Source organism: Lagopus leucura, unplaced genomic scaffold (assembly GCF_019238085.1).
Source record: "Lagopus leucura isolate 7727_CA_CO unplaced genomic scaffold, USGS_WTPT01 Super-Scaffold_73, whole genome shotgun sequence".
Classification (NCBI taxonomy): Eukaryota; Metazoa; Chordata; class Aves; order Galliformes; family Phasianidae; genus Lagopus; species Lagopus leucura.
Window position 1 is genome coordinate 81,844,958 of NW_024962252.1, and position 27,851 is coordinate 81,872,808.

Below are 27,851 nucleotides of genomic sequence, written 5' to 3' on the forward strand. Positions count from 1 at the left end.
GCTCTGAGCTACTTTCTCAAAAGAGATTAATCCTAGAAGGAGGCTGCAGTTCGTGCAGAGCATCAGATGCACCAGCCTCGTGTGGTAAGTCAATGCTAAGTTTCACTTGTATTTGGTTAGAACTGTATTCCTCTATGAAAGTACTTCTATGAAAGCTGTAGGCTTATATTCCCAATTAGTGTTGCAATTTAAACACTCCCACAGCTGGAAGGGAACAATCAGCAAATTATTATTGCCCTAAAGTTCATTCTTTGGCAGACACTTGGTTTTTCTTGAAAGAAAAGAAACTTCACCAGGTACGTGGGAGATGTGAAGGCATCATGACTGTGAGTCAAAGCCATTCTCCAGAGAAAATGCTTTCTTTGTTTCTATAGCTGAGGGGTGCTGTATGTATCCAAAACTAACAAGTGAGATACACTTTCAGAAACTGGACTTTGCATGGTTAAAATCACAGGTAATGAATACTCCGTTTCCTATGCTATAGAAGGCTTCTTAGTGCTTGCTGGATTTCCTCCTTTCTGCCTTTGACAATGGACTTACCTCATCTGACCCTGTTCTGAATTAGTATTTCTATCTTTGCTTAGACAACATCTTTCAGAAGTCAAAGCAATAATATCCTGGACTTTGTATAATAAAGTACTTCAGCAGTCATATCAGTAAAAAATAGGTGAAATGTGGGCAATGTTTAGACGTGGTTTCTGATTAATGAGATAGTGCCTGCTGAATATCAGGTAACATCAGTATTTAGCCTCTAGGGTGCTGACTTCTAATCAGAGGGGAGAATCCTGAAATTGTTGAATCAGGTATAATAGGGACTGCACCACGCATGTGGTCCTTATTCTTTTACTGGTTCTGGTGTCAAGAGAAAAGACATTAAAATGTTATGCTCCCCTTCCTATGTTTGTACATACTGCTATTCTCCGTTATTTCCTTGGAAAATAGCTTGGTTTCCTCAGAATAATTCGTCAGCTAATTCAGAGCAACTTCCAGGTGCAGGAAGAAACCTGCTGAGGTGAGAATGGCTTGCCCTTGGCTTACTAACCAGCTCCATGCACTTCCGTTTGTATACCTTGTGCTCCTAGAGCGCAACTGAAATTCACTTAGGGGTCTATTGCTAAAAGCCTTCAATTCACATGGAAGCTAATGCTTAAAGCCTAAAGTTTCCATGCTTTTTCCTCTTATATTTGCTCAAAAAAAGTATCAAAAGGGTAGAGGAGCCCTCAGAGGCTGAGCTTGACAAAGCCTCCCAGCCCTGACAGCTGATAGAGATATGGAGATCCAGCAGCTTTTGGGAAGCGAAGAGTCTGGGGTGACTTTGCTCCAACATACTTCATCTGCTCTGCCATGGACTGTGAGGGTCTTGCTAGAGTAGCAGAATGAGTATGATTCATGTGATGGGGTGTAATGCAGATGTATGAAAAAAAAATCATTTTGCTCTAGATGACTGTATTTCCTTTAAGACCTTTAACTTTTGAAATTTGACCACAGCATTTGAACTTTATCCTCATCTGCAGACACTTCTGCAGTGTTTTGTCTACTGTTCAGTCATTGCTTTCTTGAGAAGGAGGAGTTTTAATCTGCAGAGCACTGGCATCCAATGAAGCTTGAAGTGCTGTTCCAGATCAAAAGCTGCTTGATGAAATCATCAGTGTTGTGGTGATATTTTGCCATATAGTGGAATGAGAACAGTGAATCACACATTTCTTTGCAGGTTTCACAGAGCACTTTGGTCCTAGCTTGAAGCTAGGGCTTATGACAAGTTTTATTGCTAAACTTGATTACTTTTTCAGTCCACTCTCAAGTACTCCTGATCTTGAGCAGGCAGTGTTTGAATGGGATCCACTTCTCCCCTGGTACAGGAAGCAGTGACTCAGTACTCAAACACAGAGGCTTACTTTGGCAGGGAGCCTGTCCCAACTCTCACCTCAGCTCAACCACTCCAGTTCCCTTGTGACAAGGACTGGGGTGCTGCCAATTGCTGAAGAGATGGAAGCGATCTGGTGTCAGAGGACCAGGTCTTTTTTTTTGTTTGTTTGTTTTTTAGCAACTACCTTTCTTTGCTACCTGTACTGCTATTATGCAGTTTCCCTGAGCAAAGTGGTGGTGTGGAGTGGTTCACCCTGCACCTGAAGGTTATGAAGGAAGTGAGCAGTCCAAAAAAGATGGCTTTTGTAGATTTATGGAAGGTTACTGTAGTGTTTCCTTGTTTTTTACGAGCAGATACTGTAGAGAGTGAATCATATGCTGGCAAGTGAGACCTTCACAACAAGTTGTGTTAATGCAGACATTTCCCCAGACTGGGAGCAAAGCCTTAGAGCAAGACAGCAATGCAGGCTGGCCAGGACATGGTGGGGTGCTGCTCAGTAGCAGAGATCTCCACTGTACCTAGTGCTATTAGCTGTCAGTCAGCAAGGTGACCGTAATGGGAACAGGGTGGGCAGGGCTGTGCTGCTGTTGGCAGGGCTAGCAAAGGTTTATGGGGAGCGTGCTGGAGTGAAATTATATGCTAGTCCTGATGTGTTGTATTTTCCTGCCACTTTGGTTTCATGTGCTGGAAACCTTGCACGTTGTATTAGACTGAGATCAGGTAGAGCCTCATTAAACAAACCCGACTAAATTAGCACTAATGATGTGTTGTGGTAGAGTTAGTGCAGGAGGCCTTGGACCTGGTAAAGGCCCTGGACCTGGTCAGGTGGAAATCAAAAGGCATTGCTGATGTTCTTCATTGCTAAAGCTGAAGCAGTTTGATGCTGTTGTGCTGTGCTGGTGCAGTGGAAAACAAACAAGAGTTTCCAGAAAGGGTTGTTTGGGGGAGTACTCCAAAGCAGCATACCCTCAAATCTTCCTTTCATAGCTTTTTTTTCTTTTTCTTTTTCTTTTTTTTTTTTTTTTAAGATCTACTTTACATTTTTATTTTACCAGCTTTTATGATCACAGTGATTTATACATAAAGTTATCACTCTTAGTGGTTATGCAAACCACTCCTGCAAACTTGCCATTAACATATTACCATGGTGACATCCTTATCACCATTTAACCTTGCAGTTCATTACTAAGCAAATCCCATTCCAGTGTGATTTCCAGGTCAGGATAAAAAGCCCAAACAAACGAGTCTTATCTTCCTCTTCAGGCACTGAGTTTTTCCAGGAAATGGCCTGAGTTTTGCACATCCATCATGCAGTTATGTCAGGCAAACTTTCCAGACCCCATTCTTTTGTTTCCATAGAATCACAGAATCACCAAGTTTGGAAAAAACCTCCAAAATTATGTAGTCCAACTGTCCATCTACCACTGCTAACCCTAAAACCATGTCCCTTTGTACAACATCTGAATGTTTCTTGAGCAGTTCCAGTGAGGGTGACTCCACCACCTCCCTGGGCACCCTGTTCCAGCACCTGACCACTCCTCTTCCAGCAGCTGCAATGGGCTTTGTGGATGAAGTGGGCAACAGGGGTTCATGTTCTTAGCAGAGAGAGCAGCTCCCCCTTTTCTTAGTTTGGGGCTCCCTGCATGCTTGTGGGAAAACTTCCAGGAAGCAGTGCCGATCCTAATATCACCTTGCTGCTATGGTGCAATTAAGAGCCATTAATTTTCCTTCTGTTGGTTGTGTAATAGCACTGCAGGGTGTTCTGAATGCTGTGTGTGAATGAGTCTGCAATTGGAAATAATGAAGGTTAGAACCTTCTTGCATGACTTAATGATCAAATTAGTTCGTTTGACCCAGAAAGCAACTGCGGTGGCACCAAGCTCTGTGTTAGGAAAAGGACCACAGGTTAAGAGTGCTGCTCAGCCCTGTTACTTGAAGAAGGGACCGCAGTGCCCTCTGAGAGGCTCTGAGGCGTGGATGCCCCTGGTAGGCAGGGTCCTGTTTGGCTCTGGCTGACAGCCTTTCTCCAGTCTTCCTGACACCAGCCTCCAGCTGAGATGCCGACAGAAGGGCAGGGCTCACAGGGGACGCCAGCTCCTGCGGGAGGCCGTTAGCAGAAGGCTGGCATACACCCAGGGCTGCTGAAAGCCTTCGTGGAGTGGACAGGGCGCGGCACGGCTCACCCCAGCCTCTGGGTGGCTGAGGGGACAGCTCTCCTCGCTCGCTTGGCGCCACCTACTGGGCTTAGTTGGCGCGTGGGATTTCTGTTATTAGGCAGCTAGTTCGGGGCGCAGTCGGGCTGGGCACGGCTCTCTGAAGGGCCGCGGGGCCAGGCAGCCCTGGGGCGGGAGGCTCGGGTGTCAATCCTGTCGCAGCCCCCGGGCACGGTACCCGGACCGCCGGGGGGCGCCATCGTCGCGGCCGCGCCGGGCAGCATCTCCGCCAATTGTTTCTTCGCCCGTCTCCTGGCCCCGCCCTTCTTTGTTGCGGCCGCCAATAGGAGCGCGCTGAAGGCGGGCGGCAGGCCCGTAGCGTGGTAACGGCGGGGCGGCATGGAGCGGCGAGCCCGCAGAGCGGCCGGGGCGCCCGGGCCGTGGGGCTCAGGGTATCGCGCGGGGGGCGGGTAGCCGCCTTTAGGGCTGGGGTCTCGGCGCGCGCGAGCGCACGTTTGTACCCATCTCTATTGATAGAGGGGGGCGGCGGGGCCCGGACGCCCCCCGCCCGGGGCATGGCGGCGGGGCCATGACGGGAGCGGCGGGCGGCGGCGGCCCCCGCCGGGCGTCGGCTGCGGCCAAGGGCGGGGGCCGCTCCCGGAGCGCTCAGCCGCGGGCGGTGGGCAGCAGCGGCGGCGGCTCGGAGGAGGAGGAGCAGCGGGACGGCGGGGTGCTGTTCCTTGTCAACAAGAGCGGCTTCCCGCTGGACGGACAGACCTGGGAGCGGATGTGGGGGCACGTGGAGCGGGTGCACCCCGACGGCAGCGCCGTGGCCGCCGCCATCCGCAGCGCCGCCTGCCTGGCCCGGGTAAGGCTGCGGGGCGGCGGGAAGGGACTGCGCGGACCTCCTGCGACCCGCTGCGGCGGGTCCGTGCCCGCTGCCGAGCTGCCTCGGCGCCCGGTGGAATGTAATGATTGACGAGCCCCGGGATCGAGTCCGCCGGCTTTGTCCGCGCTGGGTAACGGAGCGCTCGTTCTGTGCACGGCGGCCTCCTGCTCCTAATGGGGTGCGGTGAGGCGAGGGAAGGCAGTTCCACGTGGGCTGCCCGCAGCGAGCCGGGACCTGGCGTTCCGGGCATGGGGTGGTCGCTGGCCGCGCTGCGCCGTTCGGAGCATCGGCCCTCGCGCTGCAGCGGCCGTGCTGTCTGTGGAGGCGTCGCTGCTTAGAAATAGCGATGCAGGGTCAAGGTTTCCCGTTGCTCTACTCCCGAATCCTACTTGCTTTATAAATGCGCGATCCACAGCGCTGTGTCTCCGCTCGGCAGCCCTGACTTCCCCACTTGTATGCACAGAGCTGGCTGCTGCTCTGCTGGCGGGCTGGGACCGGTCCTCTGCAGGGCTGTGCTTTGAGGAGTAGGACAATGCCAGGCAGCAAATGCTGTGACATAATGACAGTCCTGGCAGGAGTTTCCCTGGCCTGAGCCTGGTGTAAAGTGTGACCAGAGGAAACGGAGGGGCTCTTTGCAGATAGACAAGAGTAGGGATGGGAGCTACAGCTCTTCTTCTGTCCCCTCTCGTTTTCCACCACTGCCTGTGCCCCATCTCTGTAGGTACTTCTAGAAACCAGGGATGAACCTGTGGTTAGGAAGCTGGGAACTGTGGAATCTTTCATGCTGCCTGATCCTTGAGAGTGTACGGCACCTTCTGGGGTGTGCTCGGTCCTTTGTGCTTCCAGTGGCGTTAAGCAGGAGCTGCATGCTGCTCAGAAACATGCAGGGATTGAGCTCTAAGCAGGTGGAGCTCTGCCCACTGACCTAGGACACAGCTGGCCCAGATCAGCTTGCCTGGCTGTGGTGTGACCAATGTGGGCCAGGTGCCTGCATAGCCACATTTGTGCCTGGGACTGGCCCAAGATGCAGAGCAGTCCAGAGCCCTTTGTGCTGCAAGCTCTTATGGTGCTGTGGTGATCTTGTTCCACATGTACCTCATGCATATGTGTGAAAGACATTGACATGGAAGGTTTCAGCACCAAAAGCTCAGGCCTGGCCCAGGCCAGCCCAGCGCTGATAATTGGGATGCCTGCACTGCGTGTAGCGAAGGCTGTGAGTCCCAGCACCCATCCTGTCCCCAACAGCTGGGGGCCTAAAGGCTCTCCAGCAGTCCAGCTCTGGTAGTTTTGGTGAGGGCCACCCCACTGCCTCGATGTGTTGTGCATGTGCAGTGCAGGCAGGTTTTTATCTTAAAGGAGAGTCTGTATGGGATTGAGAGCAGCAGCAGTTACATCTGGAAACCTTCATTCACTTTTTTTTTTTTTTATATACTATTTCTGCTCTTGAAACTTGAGCCTTGTCTCAGTGATTCATCCAAGCCAAAGGGGTAGGGGGTGGAAGGAATTTGTGAAACTGAAGAACTACCTCTAATGAAGAGTGTATGCCTGGAAATTTGTACTAAGAAATGCTCACCATCCCCACTCATGACTTGTTGTGGCAGCAGAGCTGTCTGCGTGGTTACCATACCTCTTGTTGCACTGAGGAAGCTAGCAGCACACTGGAGCCACAGCCGTCTGTCTGCTTCCCACTTAAAACACATTTTTGTGTGTCAGTAGTGTGAGTCTCTTCCTATCCCTTTTCCAAGGCCTGTGTACTGTCTGACAGTAGTAGCGAGCTGAATGTGGGTGCTGATTTCCTTGGCAGGTGCTTGTCACAAAGCAAACAGTGAGCAGCTCACTCAGAGCGGAGGTGGGAGCCTGGGCAGCCAGGTCCATGAGAGGGAGGCTCCACCTGTTTTTATAGATGCTGACCCCTTGTTTTGCAGCCTTGCCCCTGCATTAGCTGGGAGATGACCAGGAGCTGCCTCTTCCCTGTGTTGCTGTGGGCTGAGGAGCCACATAGCTGTGGGGATTAGATGTGGATTGAGGGCCTGGCTTCTGATGGTGCTTTGGCACCAGCTGATGCCTTAGGGGATTTCTGAAAAAATCCCATTATGGTACAGTCTCTGTCTCTAAGTGTCTTAATACCATTAGCTGTCTGGTGCCCTCAGATGGCCTTTTGGCCCTACCGATCCCTGCCTGGCAAGTGCTGGGATTGTGTTTCTGTGAGGAGCCTGTGTGTGCGGGCTGCACAGGTCCTGTCCTGTCCCCACGCTGCAGGGTGTGGGCAGTCCCTGTCACAAGTGGGATGGCTTTGTCCTGTGCCCGAGTTCACTAAGGTGGGAGTCATGTGCTGCAAAGCTGCACGGTGTTAAGTGCCTTCATCTGTCTTAGTCAGCCTCCTGTGAGGAGTGGTAGCTGGCTGACCTCTTCTTCTTCTTTCTGTGCCCAGCCCTCGGTTCCGCCCGTGCCCAATTACAAGCTCTCCATGTCCATCCCAGAATGGCTGCAGGCAATACAGACCTACATGAAGATGCTGCAGTATCCTCTGCACAGTGTGTACTCTTGCAAAGAAGGCTGATGTGTCCAGCATGGAGCACTGCCTCATGGGTTAGCAGGGTTTACTGGAGCTGGTCACAAGGGCTGAGGATCATCGGGGGTGAAGGGACAACTCTCAGCACTGCTACAGACTTCTTGAGCCTTTTCTGAGGAGCGTAATGAGCCACAGCAAAGCAGGAGCCATGGGAAGGAGGGAGAGATTTTGCAGCATGCATCTGCATTCTAGCCCTGCAGCCTGCCCCTGGGACAGCTGTATTAAGAGAGGGGTAACAAGGAAGGGCCCTGTCCACATGTCTCAACTGCTTGGAGTTTTCTTTGGAGCGGCATACATCAACCTGGCCTCCCTGCTGCTTTGTCACTGCCCTGTGCCTGATAGCCAACCCTTCCCCACACTGACAGATAATGCTGGGGGAAGCTGCTGGCCTGGATGCTGACTTGGCTGCTCTTTTCTGTTTGCTTTTTTTCTAAACTCTCCCTCTGTGTGTGTGTGCGCTCTGGGGGAAGCAGCGAAGATGAGGAATGAACGTGAAGTCCTGGTAAGGATTAGGAAAGGATCTGGGTGGCAGCTGGAGGAGCATCCAAAAATAGCAGGGCAGAGGTTGGGATCAAAGCCTGGGCAGCAGCTGCAGGGCAGGCACTGCTGTGCAGCCCCTCTTGGGCAGAGAGAGCTACAGGGAGGAGGGCTGCACAGAAGGGGAGGCCATGTCACACAGCTCAAAAAAACACCATCTTTTCCTCCAGTGGTTTTGAAGTGCTGCACTTTGCTATGGAGGAGGAACAAGTCTCAGAGGTTGGGTTTGGCTCTGCGTTCAAAAAGGCTTCAAAGTGTGCTGGGACTGGGGAGCAGGATCCTGGCTTCCTTTGAGGGCTGAAGGAGGCTGTATGTTTTCAGAGCACTCTGTGAAAGGGTCTCATGAATTAAGTTTCAAAAGTGGGTGGGAGGGAAGAAAGTTTTTTTTTTAATGTTTGTTTTCCTGGAAGTCTCTGAACTCTAATTAATGTCAGTTCTGAGCATCCTGATGCAAGCTGAAGATTTGTATAGCCATGGTCACACAGCCAGCAGCTGTGCTGGTTGTACCGTGCTGGGGTTTGGTTGGTGGGTGGCTGTCCTCTGGCATCCTTCATGATGAGCTCTCATGTACTCATGGTGTTAACTTTTGTTCTTGAGTTGCACTTAGGTGGCTAGTTCCATTCTAAGTGCATTGTGTATTTTAGGGAATGATTTATATTTCCTAAGTGTAAATAGATGTATTGCCATGCAGTTGATTTACAGGCTGACTGAGTTAAAACTTACAAAAGGAAATTAGTTCTTTGAAACAGTGGATTATGTTGTTTGGTTTGGGCTCTTGCTTGAAGGGGAGACTTTTTTCAAACTATAACCCAGTTTTTTTCAAATGCAACCCAGTGGCAAATGGGAGCTAGAGGAAAAGAGAATTCACATCTCCCAAATGCCAAGTGTGTCATATTAGACAAGTGACCTTTTTGCTCAATTTTCCATCTAATGCTGATTAATATGTCATGAATTGTGATTTTATTGTTTGTCTGTTTAAGTTGCTTTCCTTAACATACAAAATTCAGATACAATCACACGGGAACTCAGTTCTTCGAGATCAGAAAATCCAGACCTCTAAGTGGGTAAGTGTCTTTGGAGCTGGTATACTGTCATGCTCCCCCATACATACTGAGGGCACTCAGCTGATGCAGAGCAATGTAGTGGTGTGGGAGCTCTCTAGTGCCACTGTCTGTCCTGGCACAGCCAGGGCTGTGTGTCACTACCTTTGCAAGGAGAGTCCCAGCTTGCTGCCTCCTGGGACAAGGATCCGTAGCAAGCCAGCAAGGGGGAGGGCTGAACTTGCTCAGTATCCATGCTGTAGCTGGCCAAGCTTGAATGTGCAGGGCTGGGAAAATTCAATTCTTGTTTGTTGGTGTTGGGCTGGGAGGGCTGGGCTGTTTTTATGGAAAATATATAAGTCTTGTTATTCTGGTTTGCACTATAATACCATTGCTGATGGTAGGAAGAGATCAACTGTGCACATTGCTGCAGAAATCTTAATGTTGTTGTGGGCTCAGTTATTTCACCTTTGAGGATCACAAGGAATAGCTCAAGTCATGGTCTTGGTTCTCCCTTTGCTGGTCCTCTTGTCGTTCCTTCCACCTGGTGTGGATGACAGTGAGTTGCATAATACAAATATGAACATGTGTGCAGGGAGTGTGGCAACAGAGTTGGGACCTCTTGCATGTAAGAGCTGTATCACGGTTACGACAGATCTTTGAAAGGACCCACTAACTTGGCAGATTGGGGTGGGTGGTGATGTTGACAACATTGTGCCTTTTTAATAGGGCAAAATTTAGACAAGCAGAATGTAATGACTCCTGTAGGCTGTCCCATCTAGCTCTCCTCAGCTGTCTGTCACTAATAGTGTGTTGCTGTAAATTTCTTTTCCCATCACAGCTCTAGACTTCAAGTTTTCATCTTGCTGACAGCAATCTTTCCCACTTCCTTTCTCTATGTAATTTTACTGTACTGGTGGAACTTGTTTAGAAGAAATCTTGTGCTTTGAATGATGAATGGGTTTATAGACTCTTAAACCAGTTTTCAGGCTGGTCATTCATTTTTAAAGTTGTCCCATTACTTTTATCCAAGGAAGTGGAGAACGAGATGAACTCACTACTTTAAATGGCTGTGTTCTCTTGGGCTTGATGATAGTCTGGCTTATGAGGATGGTGCTTTTTCTTTAAAGTGAATCAGCGTGGAGGTGTAATCAGGGCTCTGGATCCTCTTCTAAGTGGTCTTATTTCCTCCATTTATCTGCCTTTAATGTTTGTGGGCTTGGGTACTCATGTTTGGCTTCTCTCCTTGTTGCAGTGACTTTTGAGCAATCTAATTTGTGGTGACAGGATTTCAGAAGAGCTACAGCGAGGGCCTCTGGAAATGGTCTGGCTAGTAGGGGCTGGTTTGCCAGGCACAGTTGTCTTCCTTTCTCTTCCATTAGACTTGCACAGTGTGAGCTGCTAAGCCTGCACTGGTTTGCTCCTTGACATAGTGGACAGGGGTGGGCCTGGCACAGGATGTGTGTAGGATCCCTCACTTGCTTTTGAAATAAGGCAGGAGCCTGCTGACAAAGCAAGGTTTGTATTTGCAAGTGGATCTGGCAAGATGCTGCACTATCCATTTCTACCAACTCTTGGAAGCTGAGACTGTTACCAGAGTCGTGATTTATTGCTGCTGAGCATATTGTTTATTTCCTATTGTAAAGGCTCAGGCTAATGAAAGTATTACGAGACCTCTGGCAGCCTGACTTCATGAGAGTGGTGGCTGGACACAAAGAAGTAGAGTGCTAGGTAGAAATGATGAATATTCATAAATTCACGTGAAAGTGTCCTAAAGCAGCTGGAGCATATTAATGAGTATTTCTGTTATGGAGGGAGGACTATTATGGAGATTTACTGTCAGCATCAATGCAGTACATGAGAGAATAAAAATGTCTGGCTGGGCTTAGGAAGGAGGGCATAAATTATCCATAGGAACACATAACATTAAGCAATGCAGGCTTGATACAGCTCTGCCTTTATAATCCCTTTTATGAAGAAGTCAGCTATCAACTTGCATCTAGACTGCCTGGCGCCCTGTGAATTTGTCTGGACTCAAACGACGCTTCTGAAAATGTTAGATTGTGCTGGTGTGGCTTTGTAAGGGGTGGGAGAGATGTGATCCTGAAAGCTGTGTGTTGTTCCTATTGTATTGGCAGCGTGTGTGTGAAACTGGACCTTACCTTGCCTGGGTTTGCTGTACTTGTACAGAACCCAGATTTACAGGTGTAGCATGGATGTTCCTGACCCAGGGCCATGTCCTTGGTTTAGGTTTTGTGGTGTGCCCTTTTATACTGGGGAAGTAAAGGACACTCAGTGGAGTTCTGCTGATATCTGGTAGGTGTGAGAGTGAGGCTGGGATATTTGTGTTTCAGGCACTTACTGATAGGACTGGTTTTCTTTTTTTCATCCAGGATTATACTGGCAGAACTTACATTACAGCTTCTGTTTGTACAACTCTGATTTAAAAATTGGTTGTTCTTCAGTCATCACTCTTTAAAGCTCCCAAGAACGGATTATGTAAGAGCTTCAGAAAAACAAAGTTTCCAGATATTTAATGAAGTCTATGAATGTTAATTCAGTGCTAACACACTTTTATTACTGGCTGTACAACAGGCGATAAACCCTCTGCAGGCTTCTGTTCTAGGATACAGATGTGAGCCACAATGTGGAGCAAGCATCTCTGCTCTGCACAGAGTAATGGGGACAGTGTAGGGAGGTATGATATTGCAGTGTTCCCTTCATTCAGTGTCCTGTTGGTCACTGTAACTCCAGCTGAAGCAATAAAATAAAATAAAAAAGCAACGGATTGTGGGTGCTTTGAGAAATGACAGAGCTGCCTCTGGGATGTGAAGGTAGAGCCATTCTGTGGCAGCAGACAGTCGATGGCAAGAGGAGTGCGATAGGAGCAGACACATGGAATCTATGTAACCAAATAGTAAGGAGGAGAAAAACCACAATACTGTTTCAACACACCATATTATTAAGAAACCCTGATGGGGCTGCAAGGGAAAATGGGCTCATCCCATTTCCAAACAATAGAGTGCAAAGGCTTTTAAACATCTGCTTCTTTCTCACACTGCTATAGTCAGCATGTGGGAGAAGTCCTTTTGCCACTGACACAAACTGGTGGTGAGAAGATCCTTGAGAATGGTGGCTGCACTGCTTTATATCTGTTTACTCCTGTTCGTACTTTTCACTTCTCTTTTTGCTTTGTTTGGGAAGAGTAAACCTGTCAGGAGCCTCTGAGAAGCCAAGAAGAGGGAGGTTCAGTGGGCCTTGTGCAAGTCCTGATGCCTGGAGAAAGAGAATTTAGTAGGAAATATGTGGGAGGATTTTATTATGAGATTTACTGACATCTGTAGAAACCTTGGCGAGGAAAAATGGTTCAGTGCTCCTTAGCATGTTCATCTCTGAATGAGTGTGGTGGGCCCCTGCTGGTGAGGTCCTCTAGCACTGGGCGTGCTAACAGGTTTGAAGCTTTTTCTAACCTGTATGTGAGATAGGAAGGGTGGTTAAGAACCAGGGAGCAAAAGGTATTTGTGTTTCACGTGACGTGCCTGCAGTCATGTCAATGGAAAGCATTCTAAAATGGCAGGCACTAGTCCTCAGTGCAGAAACCAAGGGTGATAATTCAAATGGGCACCTAAAAACACTGAAATAGATTGGAGTCAGTTTACAAGGAGATATTGCTGTGGACCTGGAGGGAGAAGCATGCAGCCTGTTCGTGTTAGCTGTGCTTATCAGGGGCAGAAGTGTTAACTGTGGTCTGGGACAGATACCTGCCTGGCAGATTTTAGGTAATGGTGTAAACACAGCAAAGAGGGAAGTTATATTGGGCAGCTGGGAGCTAGCACAATATGAGATTGCAAGTACTGCACTGGAGAATTGTGGATGTGGAATCTGTTGAGATGACTGGAAGGATTTAAAAGTGTCTGGGACATGATAAAGCTGTAAGGCAACATGAATTTAATTTGACACATTTTATCTCTATGAGATTGTAAAGGCTTTTGTGTGTAAGGGAGGAGTTGCAGAAGTGATCCCTTTAGTATGGCTGTTGGTAGCTTCCAGGTAAGGCAGGGGCATCCAGCCTAAATAAAATGATTCTGACACAGGGACCCAAGCTGGTGAAAAGCTGCACTCAGGAAGTGGCATGCGGACAACAGCTTGTTCTTGGTCTGGCAGAGCTTGTCAGTTGAGGTGTGCAGTAACTGTCCTAGGTCAGTCGTGTTTTTCATTAATGGTGTGGATAAGACTAATTGTTTGCTAATTAATGTGCTTTGCACTTCAAGCTGAACAAAGTGACAAGACTTTGTAAGATTGAACTGGGATTCAGAGTGGTTTTGGAGAGTAGGAGTGGATTGGAACAAACAGGTGTTATTTTAGTAAGGACAGTTGCAGAGTGTGGTTTTGGAAATCTTCAACTGTGAGGATACATGATGGAGAAGGAGAGGCTGGTTTTGCAGAGAAGGATCCGATTTTAGGTATTTATTTTTAAAGACATTCAATGTGAGTCAGCAGGGCCAACAACACACTGAGTTGGGTTGCAAAAATATAGTTGGATTGAAAAGATAATTAGTGTTTGTATTGGAGTGGTGGGATCAAGTAAAGGGCTACAAGTGAAAAGAGAACAAAAGGAAAGCAAGAAACGTTGCCCAAGGTCTAGAAAACATGACTTATGGCAAAGCTTGGGGAGGGAGGGCTATAATAATAATAGTAAATGTGGGTTTACTTTGTCATGTTTGCAAAGGAGAGGTTGATTACAGCCTTATGTATGTATAAATGTCTGTTGCAAAAGGAGAGTTAATAAATGGTCTCCATGTCCACTGTGGATAGCAGAAATAGCTTCTCATTTAAATTGCAAAAATAAAGATTTAGTTTAAACATTAGGGGAGCTTCTCAGATGTGAGGTTAAGCATAGGATGGATTTACTGGTGGCTTCCCAAGCCTTTGAGAACCCAGTTCAAAGTAGGTTGGAAAATTATCAGTGAGGAGCGATTTGGGTTTGGCTTGTGCTACCTTGGGGCAGAGTGGTGGCTTAGGGGTTTTCTGAAGACTGTCTCCAATGCAAATGCAGTTTCTGAGGCTGTGGTTTAACTTAGGCTTGTTAAGAGAGGCAGAGAGGCTCTGGGTGGTTGTTGAACTGGGTCATCCACAAACTCTGTGGCCTGTGTTGCAAATGTGAAGGAAAAAAAAAACTTTGAGTACTGCCCAGGATTGGGCATGACAGGGTGGTGTTGGATGTGGAGATGCTCAGGGCTCTGTTCAGCTGGCTTTCTGTGCTCCATGAACTCACAGAAGTACTGAGCACCCTCTTGTTCCACACTCAGGTGAGACTTGGGCTCGTTCTGCCCAGGAGCTGCCTGGTGGAGCAAGGCTGAGCCCATGAGTTTGGAGAGCCACGTCTGCAGCATGGCTCCTGGGCCCACCAGCCAACAGCTGGCCCTGGGCTTCCCACCTGGGCTTGTCCTTGCAGGGATGGCTGTGGTTCCTGTGTCCTGATGCTGAAAGCAGGAGCTGGACAAGAGGGCTTGCCATGCTCCCTACCAAGCTGAATTAGCCTCCGTAGATGCTATGTAAAGGAATGGGAGAGCAGCTGCTAGCCTGAGTGGGCAGCCAAAATATAGCAGTGTGACTTTGTTTTTGTTTTTTTTTTTTTTAAGCAAGCAAAATGCCTCTGCTGGTCAATTTAAATCTATCTTAATAATTGCATAGCATCTTGAAGGGCTGTACTTGCAAGCAGAGCATATGTTAAATAGAACTCAGTATTTAAGTACCATGGATATTGCTGTGACAGATACATTGGGGCTAATTTGGCTGCTTATTTAGGCCGATTACTTTGAAGCCTCCCTCCCTGGCTGAGGAATCATTAACATTATATATATATAGGCTGACAACTTGACTTGATGGCAGGGAGCTTGTGCAGGCAGCTGTTAGGAGAGCCAGTGCTGCGTGCTGTGGTGAGGCGGTGACCCCAAGCCCAGCAGCCGCAGGAATTGCCTTGCGTTGCTGTGGGAGGATGAAGGGGCCCCATTGTGTCCCTGCCAGACCTGCTGCTTGGTGCTGGGGCTCCTGTCACTGATTGTGAGCATGGTGGAGGCAGGCAGGCTGGCCCTGCTGTGCCCGCTGTACGGCAGGCAGCACGTAAAGAGCAGTTGTTTACAAATGAGGAGATAATTTCTAGCCTGGAATCCCCGTGACAGGCAGTAATAGCAGTGGAAGCTGCGCTGCCATTTACACTGAATACAAGGTTTAGAATGCATGAGATGGCTGAATTGGAAAGTGGGAAAATAGATTAATGGCTTGAGATGCATATTCTCATCATCTTCTCTGGTAGAAATATTTCTCTTTTTATGAAGCTCTCCTCAGAGAGGATTAGAGGAGACTTCAAAATAGAAGTCATCCTTTGTTTTGGCTTTTAGCATTGTCTTGCTGCAATTGAATATCACTTTTCTCCCTCCCGGTAATTTTTTTAAAGAGTCCAGATTGTAACTAAATTTCATGGGCTTGCCATCCCTGGGATGTATTGTTTCTTGCACTCCTGTAAGGAAATCCTGCATTTGGGGCAGCCCAGAGGAGCTGGGGAGCAGTAGGAAGGTAACTTGGCTTGCAGTGTGAGTTATCTGTGCTGGCAGAGCTGCAGAGCAGATTCAATAAAACACCTGAAATTCCAGCCTGCATCTATAGCCATCAGCTCAAAAAAGGACATAATCACTGAGGGGATCAGCTTGGTTGCAGGCATGTTCTTCAGTGCAGAGGGGATTGTGGTGCACAGGGAGCTCCTGATAGGCAGCCCTACGTGTGGGATGACCTGGTGCAGTGCAGGAGGCTGCTGTTCTTCCAGCACTTCCAACGACAGCTGTCGCCTGCTCACAAGGTGCTGCTGTGGTCATTGCATCCACCCAGCAGGAAGTCATGTCCTCTGCATCCCCTGAGGCTCCTCCAGCCCCAGGGACCCGTGCAGTGACCCAGACAGAGCTCCCCAGGAACATCAGAGCACATCTAGCCTGCAGAGATGAGAAATGGGGATGTCTGGTTCCAAGAGTAAGAGAGAACTTTGTTTCAATCATAAAGACTAAAAGCTTTTTGTCTCTGTTCTAGGTTGATGGAAACAGCAAGAGAAATGACCAGGGAGTCCTTACCTATCAAATGCCTTGAAGCAGTCATCCTGGGGATGTATCCTTTCATGTGTCTGTCACTTCTTACTCTGCAGCGCTGTTGAATTTATCAGCTGTCCTGGAGGGTGTCTGAGATGTGCACAGCCAAAGGTGAGTGTACACATTTCAAGGGCTGTCTGTGCTGTAGATTGGTGAGCTGTTGAGATGTGTTAGGAAGAACTGGGGAGGCTGTGCTGTTCACAAGCATCAGCTGGTGTTACAGCTGCCTCCTGCCCCAGTAATTTGTGTAACATCAGGATCTGACCCACAGTGCCCACAAGTGTCTGTCTGTACAATCCTTGCTTTGTTTAGTCGTTTGTTGCCTGTTGCTGTTGAAGCTTGTTAACACATGAGAAACATAGGTTCTGCGCTGTGTTTGTGTAATGTTTGCATACTGAAGTTGTGCTCACTTCTTGTTTCTCAGTCCACAGCTGTGGTTTGTGCAGAAACAGGTGTATACTATAGTTAAATGTTTATGCTCTACCTTAATGTAATGGATATTTCCTACTCAGGTTCAGAAAATAACAAGGGTATTTTTATTTGGAGACTGACTCTCTTTCTAACTCCCTTGTTCTCTCACTAATAAACTAACTTATTTGTCCCCAGATGCTGGAAAAGAGCAAGACAGGCCTACAGGTACAGCTGTGCACTGGATAAACCTCAGCACGGCTGATCAAATTTGATTTCAAACAAAGAAAACCGAATCCCAATGCAGAGCGGCTCCTGACGTGTCTTTGCTGCGTTCTGCTTGCTGCTGCTGCCCCCTCTCGTGGCAGAAGAAATTGGCATGTGTTGTAGTGCCCGGTGCTGGCGAGGGGGTGTCTGAGAGCTGCCCCCTGTGTGCTGCTGCCTCCTCCTGCCTTGGCAGGGCCTGCTGGCGGCTTGGGAGTCCTGAGTGCTTGGTGGCAGCAGGTGGCTCGCACTGACACCAATGTGTGTAGGCCTGTTGTGTTTACCCATGTGTCAGGACTCTATTTTGTATTATTTGGAGAACAAAGTGGGGAGGAAATCCCCAGGAGGAGCTGATGCTGCTCTGCAGTACTGGTAAGTGTCTCTGTGTCTTCTGGTGCTGTATTTCTAGTAGTGAACCACATAGCATTCAGACAGAGAGTGAGAACACTGGTGACATAAAGATGACCTAGGAGTCATGGTAACCTAAGAGTGTGTTTGATAGTTGAAAAGTTTTGACCATTTTATTTTTGATTTCTGAAAAAGCCTTTTTTTCCAAAGTATTTCACCTGCTTTCCTCAAGTCTGATCTCTCTTTTTTTTTTTTTTTTTTTTCTTTTTTTTGTGTGGGGGGGCAAAACAGTTGAAAGCTCTGATTATGCTATTTTGTATCATTTCAAGTTTCTTTGGGGATGGATTTCAAAGCTTTGAATAAATGTTTCTGTGTCAAGACAGTACTTCCAAAATGTGTATGGAAGGCTTTTAGTTGAGGTTGCCTCATGAGAAGGCTTAGCAGGGAGAGTGGGACAGGGCTCTCTTTTCCTTTGGTTTCCAGTTCCTGCACTGGAAGTCCATTGCGTAAGAACAGGGGCTGCCTTCTGGGGTGGTTGTCTAGTAACATGTTCGTTGATGGAAATTAAAAGATACCAGAAAAATATTTAGATTTTATATTAAAGGCGAGGTGTGGGCACACAGAATATCAGTAGCAAGTAGATGGGCCTCCTGAGTGTGTGACTTTTGGAAGTGGCCCTTACAAAGCATGGGTCCCTGCAGAACCTCATGGTGTGCTCCAGATGTGTTTCTGGAGCAGATCTCTGTAACAACATGACCTTGGCTGATTTTTTCCTCAGCTGTGAGACTTTAATCTTCAGTGTCACCCTCTGGATGTGTACTCGGTTAGGCAGCAGCTGTGGCATGCTTTCCAGGGTCAAGCAGCTTCCAAATGAGAGATGCTGTTGCCCTCTGTTCCCTTTTTTGAGTGTCACATCACTGACTTGCATCCTCCTGAGCTGAGCATCCTGGTGTGTGTGTATGTGTGTTAACCTCTGGTTCTCTTTGTCTTTAGAAATAGGGTAATGCTGTGCTGACAGGCCTTGTCCTGTTGCTTGGCTACCAAAAGGAGCGAAGCCCGGCTTTGCTGACAGTGAGCCCTCAGTGTGAGCCTCCCTTCAGAGCACAGCTTGCGCAGAGCAGCTTAGCAAGGTGTCATTTAACTGAACTGCTTGGTGGCTTGTGCAGTTGCCTTTTGCAGTATGGCTTCTTATAAAATACTTCAGCAGTCCCTCTTGGTGCAGAATTAAGTTTTGCATAATTATCATCGCACTGAATATTGAAGCTTTTTTTATCTGGCAGCAAGTAAAATACTGAGCTATTCTAAACACACACAGCAAGGGAGCAGCTGCTGTGAGATTACCAGAAGCTCATACAGATCTTCCAGCATTATAACATTTGCAGCAGTCTGTACAGATCTCCTCCGCATAGCTGTCTGAACTGGCTTTGTGTCTTGTTGCTTTCATGGACTGCTCAGCAGTGCCTGGCTGGAGGCATTCCTCCTGCTGCCCTCTCCAGGATCCTTCTGAGTTTAGCTGTAGATCAGCTGAGTAATTGTATGTTCACTGCATTCATTATGAGCAAGGATCAAAACTACTTGTGCTCAGAAAAGGGAGTAGTAAACCAAAAGGTGCCAAGGGAATTGTATCCAGTTGTATTAAAATGTGGAGAGCGAGTACAGATTCTCAGTGGTCCACAGAGTGCTGTGACAGGTGAATCTAACTTATTCCCACTGACTGCAGTGTCCCTGTCGTGGTTCATGCGAGGTAACCAGCAGACCTGTGCAGTGTATGAGACCTCCTGCTGTCTGATAATGTCATTAACGGGGAGGGCAGAGTTGCCCCAGGAGGAGAGATGATTTAATGGCTTTACACCCTGCCCATTTAATCATTGGGTGATGTTTATCTCTGCTGGAGTCCTTCTTGCCTTGCAGGCAAGGTCCTGGCTGGGAGTGAGTGCTTCAGTTAGGGGCAGATTTTCTTCCTGCCATCACTGCAGGGTGCCTTGGGATATTGACATCCTCTCTGTCCCCTGGTTGCTTTCTGCAAGCTTGTCTGCAGCCTGACATGTTTTCTAACTGGAATAGAAGCAGGGAAGGCCTGCTGAAGAGCTGCAGCCCCTCTGGTAGCTGGGAGGAGCTCAGAGAGCTTGTCATGACTTCCATCTTCATGGCCTAACCTTGAACTAGTCAGCTCAGGCTGCACCTGGGCATTAGAGAGCTGGCTTCCTGCTCAGTCAGCAGGGTCATGCAGACCAGGGATTTCAGTGCTGCATCAGCTGCAGGTTCCCATGAGCAGCCGTGTCTGGCCAGCCAGGCTGCCCTGCCCTCCTCCCTGGCACCTGGCTGCCCTGGCCTGTGCTTACTGTCTGAGCCTCCCTGCCTGCGGTCACATGGTGCATGACAGTCACTCCCTTGGTTTGGACACCAGTGGGCTGGCACCCCGCAGACTGTTCCCTCGCCACCTGTTGAGCTGGCTGCGGTTCCCAGCGGCAGTGGGAGGCTGTTGGTCATAGGCAACACAAGCTCGGGTAGCCATGGGAAGCCAGCTGCTGCGTAGATGGCATCAGCTGCTAAGGCCTATTTCCAGAAATGTCAGTGTCCAAAGCCTGGAGCCACAGTGCTAGCACATGGAAAGATCCCACTCAGATTATGTATTTAAAAATAAAAAAAAAAAAAAGCATTAGAGAAAACCCTTTCTAAATTTGCTCCTGGCAGATGAAGGAGAGTTCCTCTTCTGGCGAGGAGCTGCTCTGCACTCCTCGGCGGGGATCACCTATTTAGGGAATGGTCTGTAACAGAGAGGAAGAATGCTGGGATTTCTGTGGGACTTTTTTGGTAGTAGAGTTTACTAGGGAACAAATTAAAACGCGGAAGGGCCGACTATAAAGCATTGCTGGAGTCATCATGTGGGTATATAGATTTAAAAACAAAACACAAACATCCAGAATCTAGTTTCGCACCAGAGTTTTAAAACAGCGTCTGACTCAGATCATGCCTTAGCTCAGAATGTTCACAGAACTAAAGAATGGTTTGGGTTGGAAGGGACCTTAAAGTCCACCCAGTTCCAACGCCCAGCCATGGGCAGGGCTGCCCCCCCAGCTCAGCTGCCCAGGAACCCATCCAACCTGACTCTGAGTGCCTGCAGGGATGGGGCACCACAGCTTCTCTGGGCAGCTGTGCCAGGGCCTCACTGCCCTCCAAATAAAGAATTTCTATCTAAATTTCCCCTCTTAGTTTAAAGCCGTTCCCCCTTGTCCTATCTACGTTCTCTGGTGGGGCTCCAGATGTTGTCCGTGTGCATTTTTGCAGCGGGGGCAGGAGGTGGTTACCTAGAAGGTGACAGATAGGTTTCCTGGGTGATCATCTGAGGAGATCAGCATCCCTCAATACTGATTTTTGGCTGTATAGCCGCGTGGCTGGGCCCTGGGAAGCTGCTTTGACTTGCACCAGGACCAGATGTGGAGGGCACCGAGCTTTCCTCTCAGCTGCCTGTGCCCTCTCCTGCTCCGTGCTGTGTCAGCATCATGCTGTGCAATTTGCTCCCTGACTCTCCATCCTGCAGTAACAGGCCCAGCTCGGAAGTGTGATTGCAGCCATGGTGGCAGCGTGTCATTGCCTTTTGTTTGCTACAATACAGCTCTACTTGGGCAGAGCAGAAAGGAAAAGAACTAATAATGACACATGGGCGGAGGGGAAGCCCGTTTGCTGTGTATTTCATCTCGGGTGGGGACTCTCATTAAGCAGTCCCTTGGCAGAAGCAACCTGTATCTAAAGGTTAATTTCCACAGCAGTTGTTGCTGGGTTGTTTGATGGCGGGTAATTTCCATCCTCAAAGGAGCCTTTTACTCCTACCCAGCATTTAATGAGATTAAATTGCAACTTCTGCAAGGCCTGGTGGCAGAAGTGTGTATGTGTGGCAGGCGGGTGCCACACTTTGTGTGGGCTCAATAGAAGGGCACTGGGGAGCGAGAGAAAACCCTTTCATCATGAAGGGAAAATAGTGGCGATGTTTGAATGCTTCATATGTGTTAATAAAAGATACTGCTTTTTCAGTTACACAGATTGATAAATACAATGGGCTTCTGTAAGAAACTGTCTGTAGGACAAGTTACTGTAACGTGACTTTGATAGATGCAGGATGCTCCTTTTAAGGCCTGGAGCAAGGTGACCTCAATGAGATGACAGTGGGCTGAGTTTTCCAGTTGTCACAATTGCTGTGGTAAAAATGTTTGAGTATGTGAAATTCAGCAAGTGTTGGGAGGATGATCTGCCCCAAATGTGCTGAAGTGTGCTGCAGCTGTTCCTCGTCACCGCACCTGCCCTGCCTGGGCCAGGAGGCCTTGTGGGCCTCAGTGCCTGGAGCTGGGGCTCAGCTGTCCAGGATTAGCAGCAGGGAGCAGTGCAGACTCAGCACTGATGAGGACCTGCTTGTGTGAGGGATTCTCTCTGTCCTTCCCCCTCTGTGAGGGTCACTGATGTCCTGAGGAAACCAGCTGGGCCAGCACGCAGCTCCCGTCTGAGATCACACATTGCTGTCAGAAAGCTTGGCCCTCAGCCATTTCCACTGGTGCATTTGGAACGGCCAGCCAGCAGTTCAGGGACAAATTCTGCTTTATAAAGGTTTGTTCGTGGCCATATGTGTCTGTGCTAATTTGGAAACAGTAATTGTCAACTCAGGAGCTTGTCTTTATCTCAGCAGTGTGTTACATATATAAAACTGGTCTTGTATCAGGAGTGGCCAGACTGAGGGTCATATTGAAAGACAGATCTGTAACCGTAGAAAGGATTCTGATCTGTTTGTACTGCTTAACGGCTGCAGAGATGTGTGAAAATGAGAATAAACAACCCGAGTCTTACCAAGTGTCAGTGGTTCCCTTTTGGTTTTGGTGTCAGATAAAGGAGCTCCCAGGGATTTGGGGTGGATGCTCTCCTCCAGCATACTGCGCTGAGCGCTGTCACTGTTGCTTTGTTTTTCTGTTCTTCCCCACAGGCATGGTAGAGACAGGCCCTTTCCTGCCTCAACAATTGAGTCTTATTCTCCAAACAGTAAAACGGGCTTTAGTAATATTGACAGTTGCTGGGGCACTCTGAGAATACACTTGTGTTTACGTGGGTTCTGGCAGTGAAAACTGTTGGAGGTCTCACAGCTGTAATGTGGTGCTCCCTTCTCAACCCCGTTTTCGCCTTGACTCAGTGCACAGATACCTAACAAATGGGCAGCCCTCTGTGGAACGATTCCCCATCAGCTTTAAAACCCACTTCTCAGGGAACTATTTTCATCATGTGGTGCTTGGGATTTACTGCAATGGCCGGTATGGATCACTGGGCATGAGCAGGCGCTCGGACCTAATGGACAAACCTCTGACTTACCGAACTCTGAGCGACCTCATCTTTGAATTTGAAGACTCCTATAAGAAGTACTTGCATTCAGTCAAAAAAGTCAAAATCGGATTATATGTTCCGCATGAGCCACACAGCTTTCAGCCCATTGAGTGGAAACAGCTGGTCCTCAACGTATCCAAAATGATGCGCACAGAAGTCAGGAAGGAGCTGGAGAAGTTTGCCAGGGATATGAGGATGAAGGTAGGTCTGGTGCCTGGTTTTAGTTACAGGATCTCTCCTTCAGCCTGGGAAACGCTGGAACCCCACATTCTCCCCTGGCTGTCAAGGAGTCAGCACTCAGATTGTTTTCTGCATGTTTTCTAGCTCTGGATGAGGGTGGCCAGAGGTGGCCATTGAGGCTGAAGCTATGGGGTTTCTGTACAGCTCCAAATCAGGCAGCTTTGGTGTTACATAAGGGCGGATGCCTGCAACACAGGGAAATGGGCCTTTCCTCTTTCCTTCTTTCCTTTTTTTCTGCTGAGAGGTGCAAGTCTGTAGAGGAGCATGATGGCAATCCCCGAGGTATGCGAGCACATGTTGAGGAGAGTCGCTTCTCCATGTAGGGCATGCTTCCCAGTACCCGTGCTTCAGTCACGAGGTAGGTGAGGTGGGGAGGGAAGGAAAGCAAACCCTTGGCAAGATCAAGGGAAGCACAGGGAGAGAGGGCTGGCTGCCAGAGGGCTGCAGGGTTTGGCTGCCCTTGGGGCGAGGGGTGTCCCTGAGCATGCTGCCAGCATTGCTGTGGGCAAGAAGCCGGTCACAGCTAGGGCAGAAGGGGAGCTGGGGCCTCTCCAGCCTTCTGCTGGCAGCAGGAGCTGAGCAGGTGCACTGCTAAGTATGGGGCTGGCTCTTTTGGAGTGGTATGCAGGTTATTCTGGGTTCCCATACCCTTCCCTGCTGAGGAGTGGCTTATACATGGAAGCTATGTGCCTTTTTGGTAGGGGCTGCGGCAGCCTCCCTGCCCCCTGATGGAATACCGCTGCTGATGTTGGAGGCAGCAGGAGAGCCCTCTCCTGTGCTGCCAAGTAGGGCGAGAGGGGTGAGAGGTGCCCTCCCTCTGCCTCTGCTGCACATCTATCTTCGGGAGTCCCCTGAGGTTCCCACCGGTCCCGTGTCCTTCAGCTGTGCTGCAGCCAGGTGGGCCCAGTGAGCATCGCTGCTATCTCTGTCACTTGCTGCCTGGGGCACAGGAGGAGGAGGCAGCAATGAAAAACGCTGAAGCCAAAATGGTCTTGTCCTGGCCTTCAGAGAGACAGCGTGTGGGGCAGTAGCACAGATAAGATGCCTTGTACCCTGATGTCATCTTAGGCAAATATGCTTGGTTACATTGTAATGAAGTTTTATTTTTTTCCCTTCTCTATTCATACACTTATAATACCATCTGGAGAGCAAATCACTTGAAGTGGGCTCCAGTTAAAGAAGTCCATGCAGGTAGACAGCTTCCTGAACTTAGTGCTTGCTTCTGACAGAGGCACCAGCTCAGTGTTTGTACCAAGCCATGATACTGTGTCCTGTCCTCAAGGCCCAGACCACAGCCCCGTACACTTGCATTCAGTCAAAAAAGTCAAAACTGGGGGCTGAAAACCCTGCACTGAGCTCTGCCCTCATGAGTATGGCTGTGCCTAATGCCACCTTGACCTCCTCTTAGTCAGCCACAAGATGACTTAATTCAGGGCTTGAGCCATTTAATTCAGAACACTTACATAGCAAGAGGTCTGATTTGGAGGATTGAGTCTTGAAAACAACCTGAAGATCCTCTTAACCTGGGCAACATTTGAATGAACCCCAAGGGACCGAGGGCTTTGTGTGTGCCACCTGTGCTACTGCCTGAGGCCCTTCATTTAAGCTTTATTTTTTTATGAATTGTTGCCATCACAGAACGCTTCTCCCTTTCCTTCCCATCTCCTGCAGATTCTGAAGCCCTCAAGTGCCCATTCTCCCATGAAGGAGAGGTCGCGGGGTAAGTCGCTGTCCCCTCACCGAAGGCAGGCCAGCCCTCCGAGACGGCCGTTCAGAAGAGACAAATCGTGAGTACCCCTGTGCTGTCACTGCTGCCATCGCTGGCGTACAAAGTTATTTGACAGAGTACAAAATGTAGACGCTGGCATTTATAGGAAAACTGTACCAGGATCTTGACTGCCTAAGAGGCTCTCCAGTCCAGCAGTGCTGCTTGTGCCGGCGCTGCTGTGGTTACTGGCCCCTGATGGCTCCTCTGTACGGTGTCACTGGGAGCCCTGGTGACGCTTGTTTGGTTCAGCTCTACTGGGTGTTGGATGGCTGTGACAGTGGAGGTCTGGGTTCCACCTTTTATTTTTTTTTCAGTTTTTATACAGTACATTTTTGGGAGAAATGAAGAACATATCTTGGGGTGCAGAAGGCCTTTGCAGGGAGGAACGCAGTTTGATCATATTTTGGGGTGTTCAGACATACATTTTAGAAACAGAAGATCTCCCAATGGTGTGGGGTGCAGAGCTATCACCGCTCCAAAAGAAGTTGCATTTCCTGTGAGCAGCACTGGTGTTGGGCTACTATCCAGCTTAGAGGATTGTGGAAGAAGTCAGTCTTTGTCTTCTTGCCAAAGCAGAACTAGCCCTCCCATTGTAAACTTTTGATTCTAATTGGTTTAAAAAGCCAGGCTACTTCATTCATGCTTCGTAGCTATTTGTTTTTCTGCGAGTGACTGGGGAGGAATGGACTGTGACTGCAAGTGATACCTCTAAATGGACAGGAGTGAGCTGCCAGGCCTTTTACAGCCACCAGCACACTCCATACCTTAGATGCGGAAGAGTCACGCTCGAGCTGCACTGCTTCGTGCCAGGAAGCTGACAACTGTGAAAGCCCACACGTCACCCGCATTAGTCACACATTTATGATCACCTCTTTTTAAATAGGCTCCCGGACTACTGTCTCAGCACTTATTTATTTATTTTAAAGTGGCTAACAAAGACATGAGGCTAACTTTCTAAAGATAACTTCCAGATAGTTTAGCAGCAGATGATTTCACAGCAGGCTTTTATTTTAACTTGTGAATTCATACTTGGTCCACAGTGCTGTGCTTTAGATGTCATCACTGCGTGCTCCTTGCTTAGTGCGTGAGTAATTACAGTCATGGCAGGCCCTGCTCCCCCCCCAGCCTCATCTACTGGGTTCTTTTGGAGGGATGAGGTTCTCTCTGGGTTTCTCCTAATGCAGTGCAGAAGTGCAACGCAGGCATTGCAGCTTTATCTACGTTGTATGGTATTCTGAGCCAAATCCTCCATCTTATCTCATGGGGATCTTAGTGCTGGTGCTGAGAGCGGGAGTCTAAGAACAGCAAGAGATGCACTATATGAAGTTTCCAGTGTCCTTTCTTCCTCCCTCTCTTTAATTAAAGCCAGTCTGGATGGTTAGGCTTCTATAATTTTCTTCTGTTAAGTACTTACAAACTGAGACGTGTTTGCTTTTCTGTTGTGAGAATAGCTGAGAACCTGGAATGAACTAGCAAATCAAATGCTTCTATAAACTATACACTGCCAGGATTATTTAGGTTTAAGAATGTTGCTGCAGGAGCTTTTCCATTGCATGCTAAGTAGGGAGAGACTGATTGCTCAGTCTGGAAGTTTAATTTATTTGGAATTGTGAATATAGTAACAGCACGTGTTTAAGTGAGATAACTGAAGTGAATGGCTTGATAGTACCAATCTGTAAGATGCCTTGGAAGTGTAAGGTGTTCATCTCAGGCTTTCTGTTTGGCTGACTCTAGAATTTCATGCAGACTTAGGCAGTGGGAAGGAGTAGTCTGAGACTTACGTTAGCATGTGAGAGTCCTTGCCCATTGACCCTCAGCAGTTTTCATGTTGCTGCAAAAGCCAGAGGATGGACAGCTTTTCTTCGCTGGTGGTGGGCTTTAATGGGAGCTTACTTGAGTAGCTCAGGTTATGCTCGTTTATGTAAGAAATTCAGCACGCTTGTGCTTGCAGCGAGAAAACTGGATGTAGTCAGCCTTAGTTTGGAGTAAGCTGTACCTGGCTCTGCTGGTGCTCTCTGCTCCTGTGCGGCAGTGCCAGATCGCTCTCCCCTCCTCTCCTTGTAGGCCTGCGGTGGTGGACAAGAAGGGAGACCTGGCTACACTCAACGAGGTGGGCTACCAGCTCCGCATCTAACAAAGCCATAGGCTGGACAGAGGGCTTCCTCGGTGCTTCCCACTGCACTTTACCCTCACTCCACTGGAAGGAAAAAGGAACGGGACTATTTATTAACTTGTGGACACTTACAGTAAAGGTTTTATCTAGAAAATAGAACAGAGAATTTTCTTGGTGGCTGTATTTATTTTCATTCAGTTCATGAAAAGGCATTAGTGAAGAGAACCTTCACTCTATCATGTAGGACATAACAGCAGTTGTATGTGAATTTCTACAAGTAGAGTTTTGCTATGTGAGCATTAATGGAATTTGGACATTGTGCTGGCTGGTAGCTTTGGGTTGGCTACAACTCATACTCTTAGTATTAAGATGTGCTGGGTGCAGTGTTTAAAAAAAATAAATAAATCACATTCAGTATTAATAGTCGGTTCAGCAATAAAAACAACCAGTGCAGCAGTGGCATGATTTTTTGAAGTGTCAACATTACCTCACAAAACTGAATAGATATGCAAAACTGTCAGTATTACTGTTTTGTAACAAGTTTGTACTGTTTCCCAGCATTCCTGGTAGTATTAAAATGGCACTGGATGTGCCCTGCCACCTCTATTGTTGTTCTGTGCATGTTGCTGAAAGACATTAATAATAATATGCAAGTTGTATTCTTAAAAACGTTTTCTTGGGGAAAAATGAGTTTTTTAAAAAAATAATAACTGATTAATAGTGAATTTCTAATATTTCATAATTTTTTATACTTTGTCACAAGCTTTTTGTCTTTCTTGACTACACTGCTGAAGCACAAGAAGAAGAGATTGCTGGTTTTGTAGAGACAAGTGTCCACAATAATGGTTTGTTGCTTGTGTATGTTATTGCAATCATGGAAAAAACGTCCAAATTGCTGAGTCTTTACACAACTCTTTCAAGATTTGTGTGCAGCTTTGAACCTCGTCTTTGAAAGGCCAAGTGCTCTCAGATGGTGATGCCTTGACATCTTATATTAAGATCAGACATCACAGGCTGAAGTTAAGCTTCCACTGTGCTGCCGAGGGAATTTCTCTTGTATGCATTGTAATCACAACTGCTTAGTCAGACCTGAATAAGGAAGCTTGTATTGGAACAAGTTCAGCAATAAAATACATGGTGTGTCTGAAATAACCA

The 27,851-nt window shown here is 48.1% G+C and overlaps 1 protein-coding gene across 2 annotated transcripts; it reads left to right on the forward strand.

Moving 5' to 3' along the window:
• On the forward strand, positions 1–27,848 carry VASH2 (vasohibin 2). 2 transcript variants are annotated; one of them, XM_042880415.1, is made up of 7 exons: positions 1–84; positions 7,341–7,429; positions 9,026–9,082; positions 16,139–16,213; positions 22,395–22,776; positions 24,487–24,602; positions 26,648–27,848. In XM_042880415.1, the coding sequence occupies exons 1-7, from the start codon at positions 67–69 to the stop codon at positions 26,715–26,717; spliced, it is 807 nt and encodes a 268-aa protein (XP_042736349.1). In that variant the 5' UTR covers positions 1–66; the 3' UTR covers positions 26,718–27,848. The 2 variants fall into 2 exon arrangements, with proteins under 2 accessions (XP_042736349.1, XP_042736341.1); XM_042880407.1 differs by lacking the exon at positions 1–84 and adding an exon at positions 4,793–4,888.
• Positions 27,849–27,851: the final 3 nt, after the last annotated feature.

Excerpts from the sequence above, each read along its gene's own strand:
- VASH2 (XM_042880407.1), top strand. The coding sequence starts at position 4,808 with ATGTGGGGGCACGTGGAGCGGGTGCACCCCGACGGCAGCGCCGTGGCC. Across the intron at positions 4,889-7,340 it reads GCGCCGCCTGCCTGGCCCGG|CCCTCGGTTCCGCCCGTGCC; the intron begins GTAAGGCTGCGG and ends TTCTGTGCCCAG. Across the intron at positions 16,214-22,394 it reads GAAGCAGTCATCCTGGGGAT|ATACCTAACAAATGGGCAGC; the intron begins GTATCCTTTCAT and ends CTCAGTGCACAG.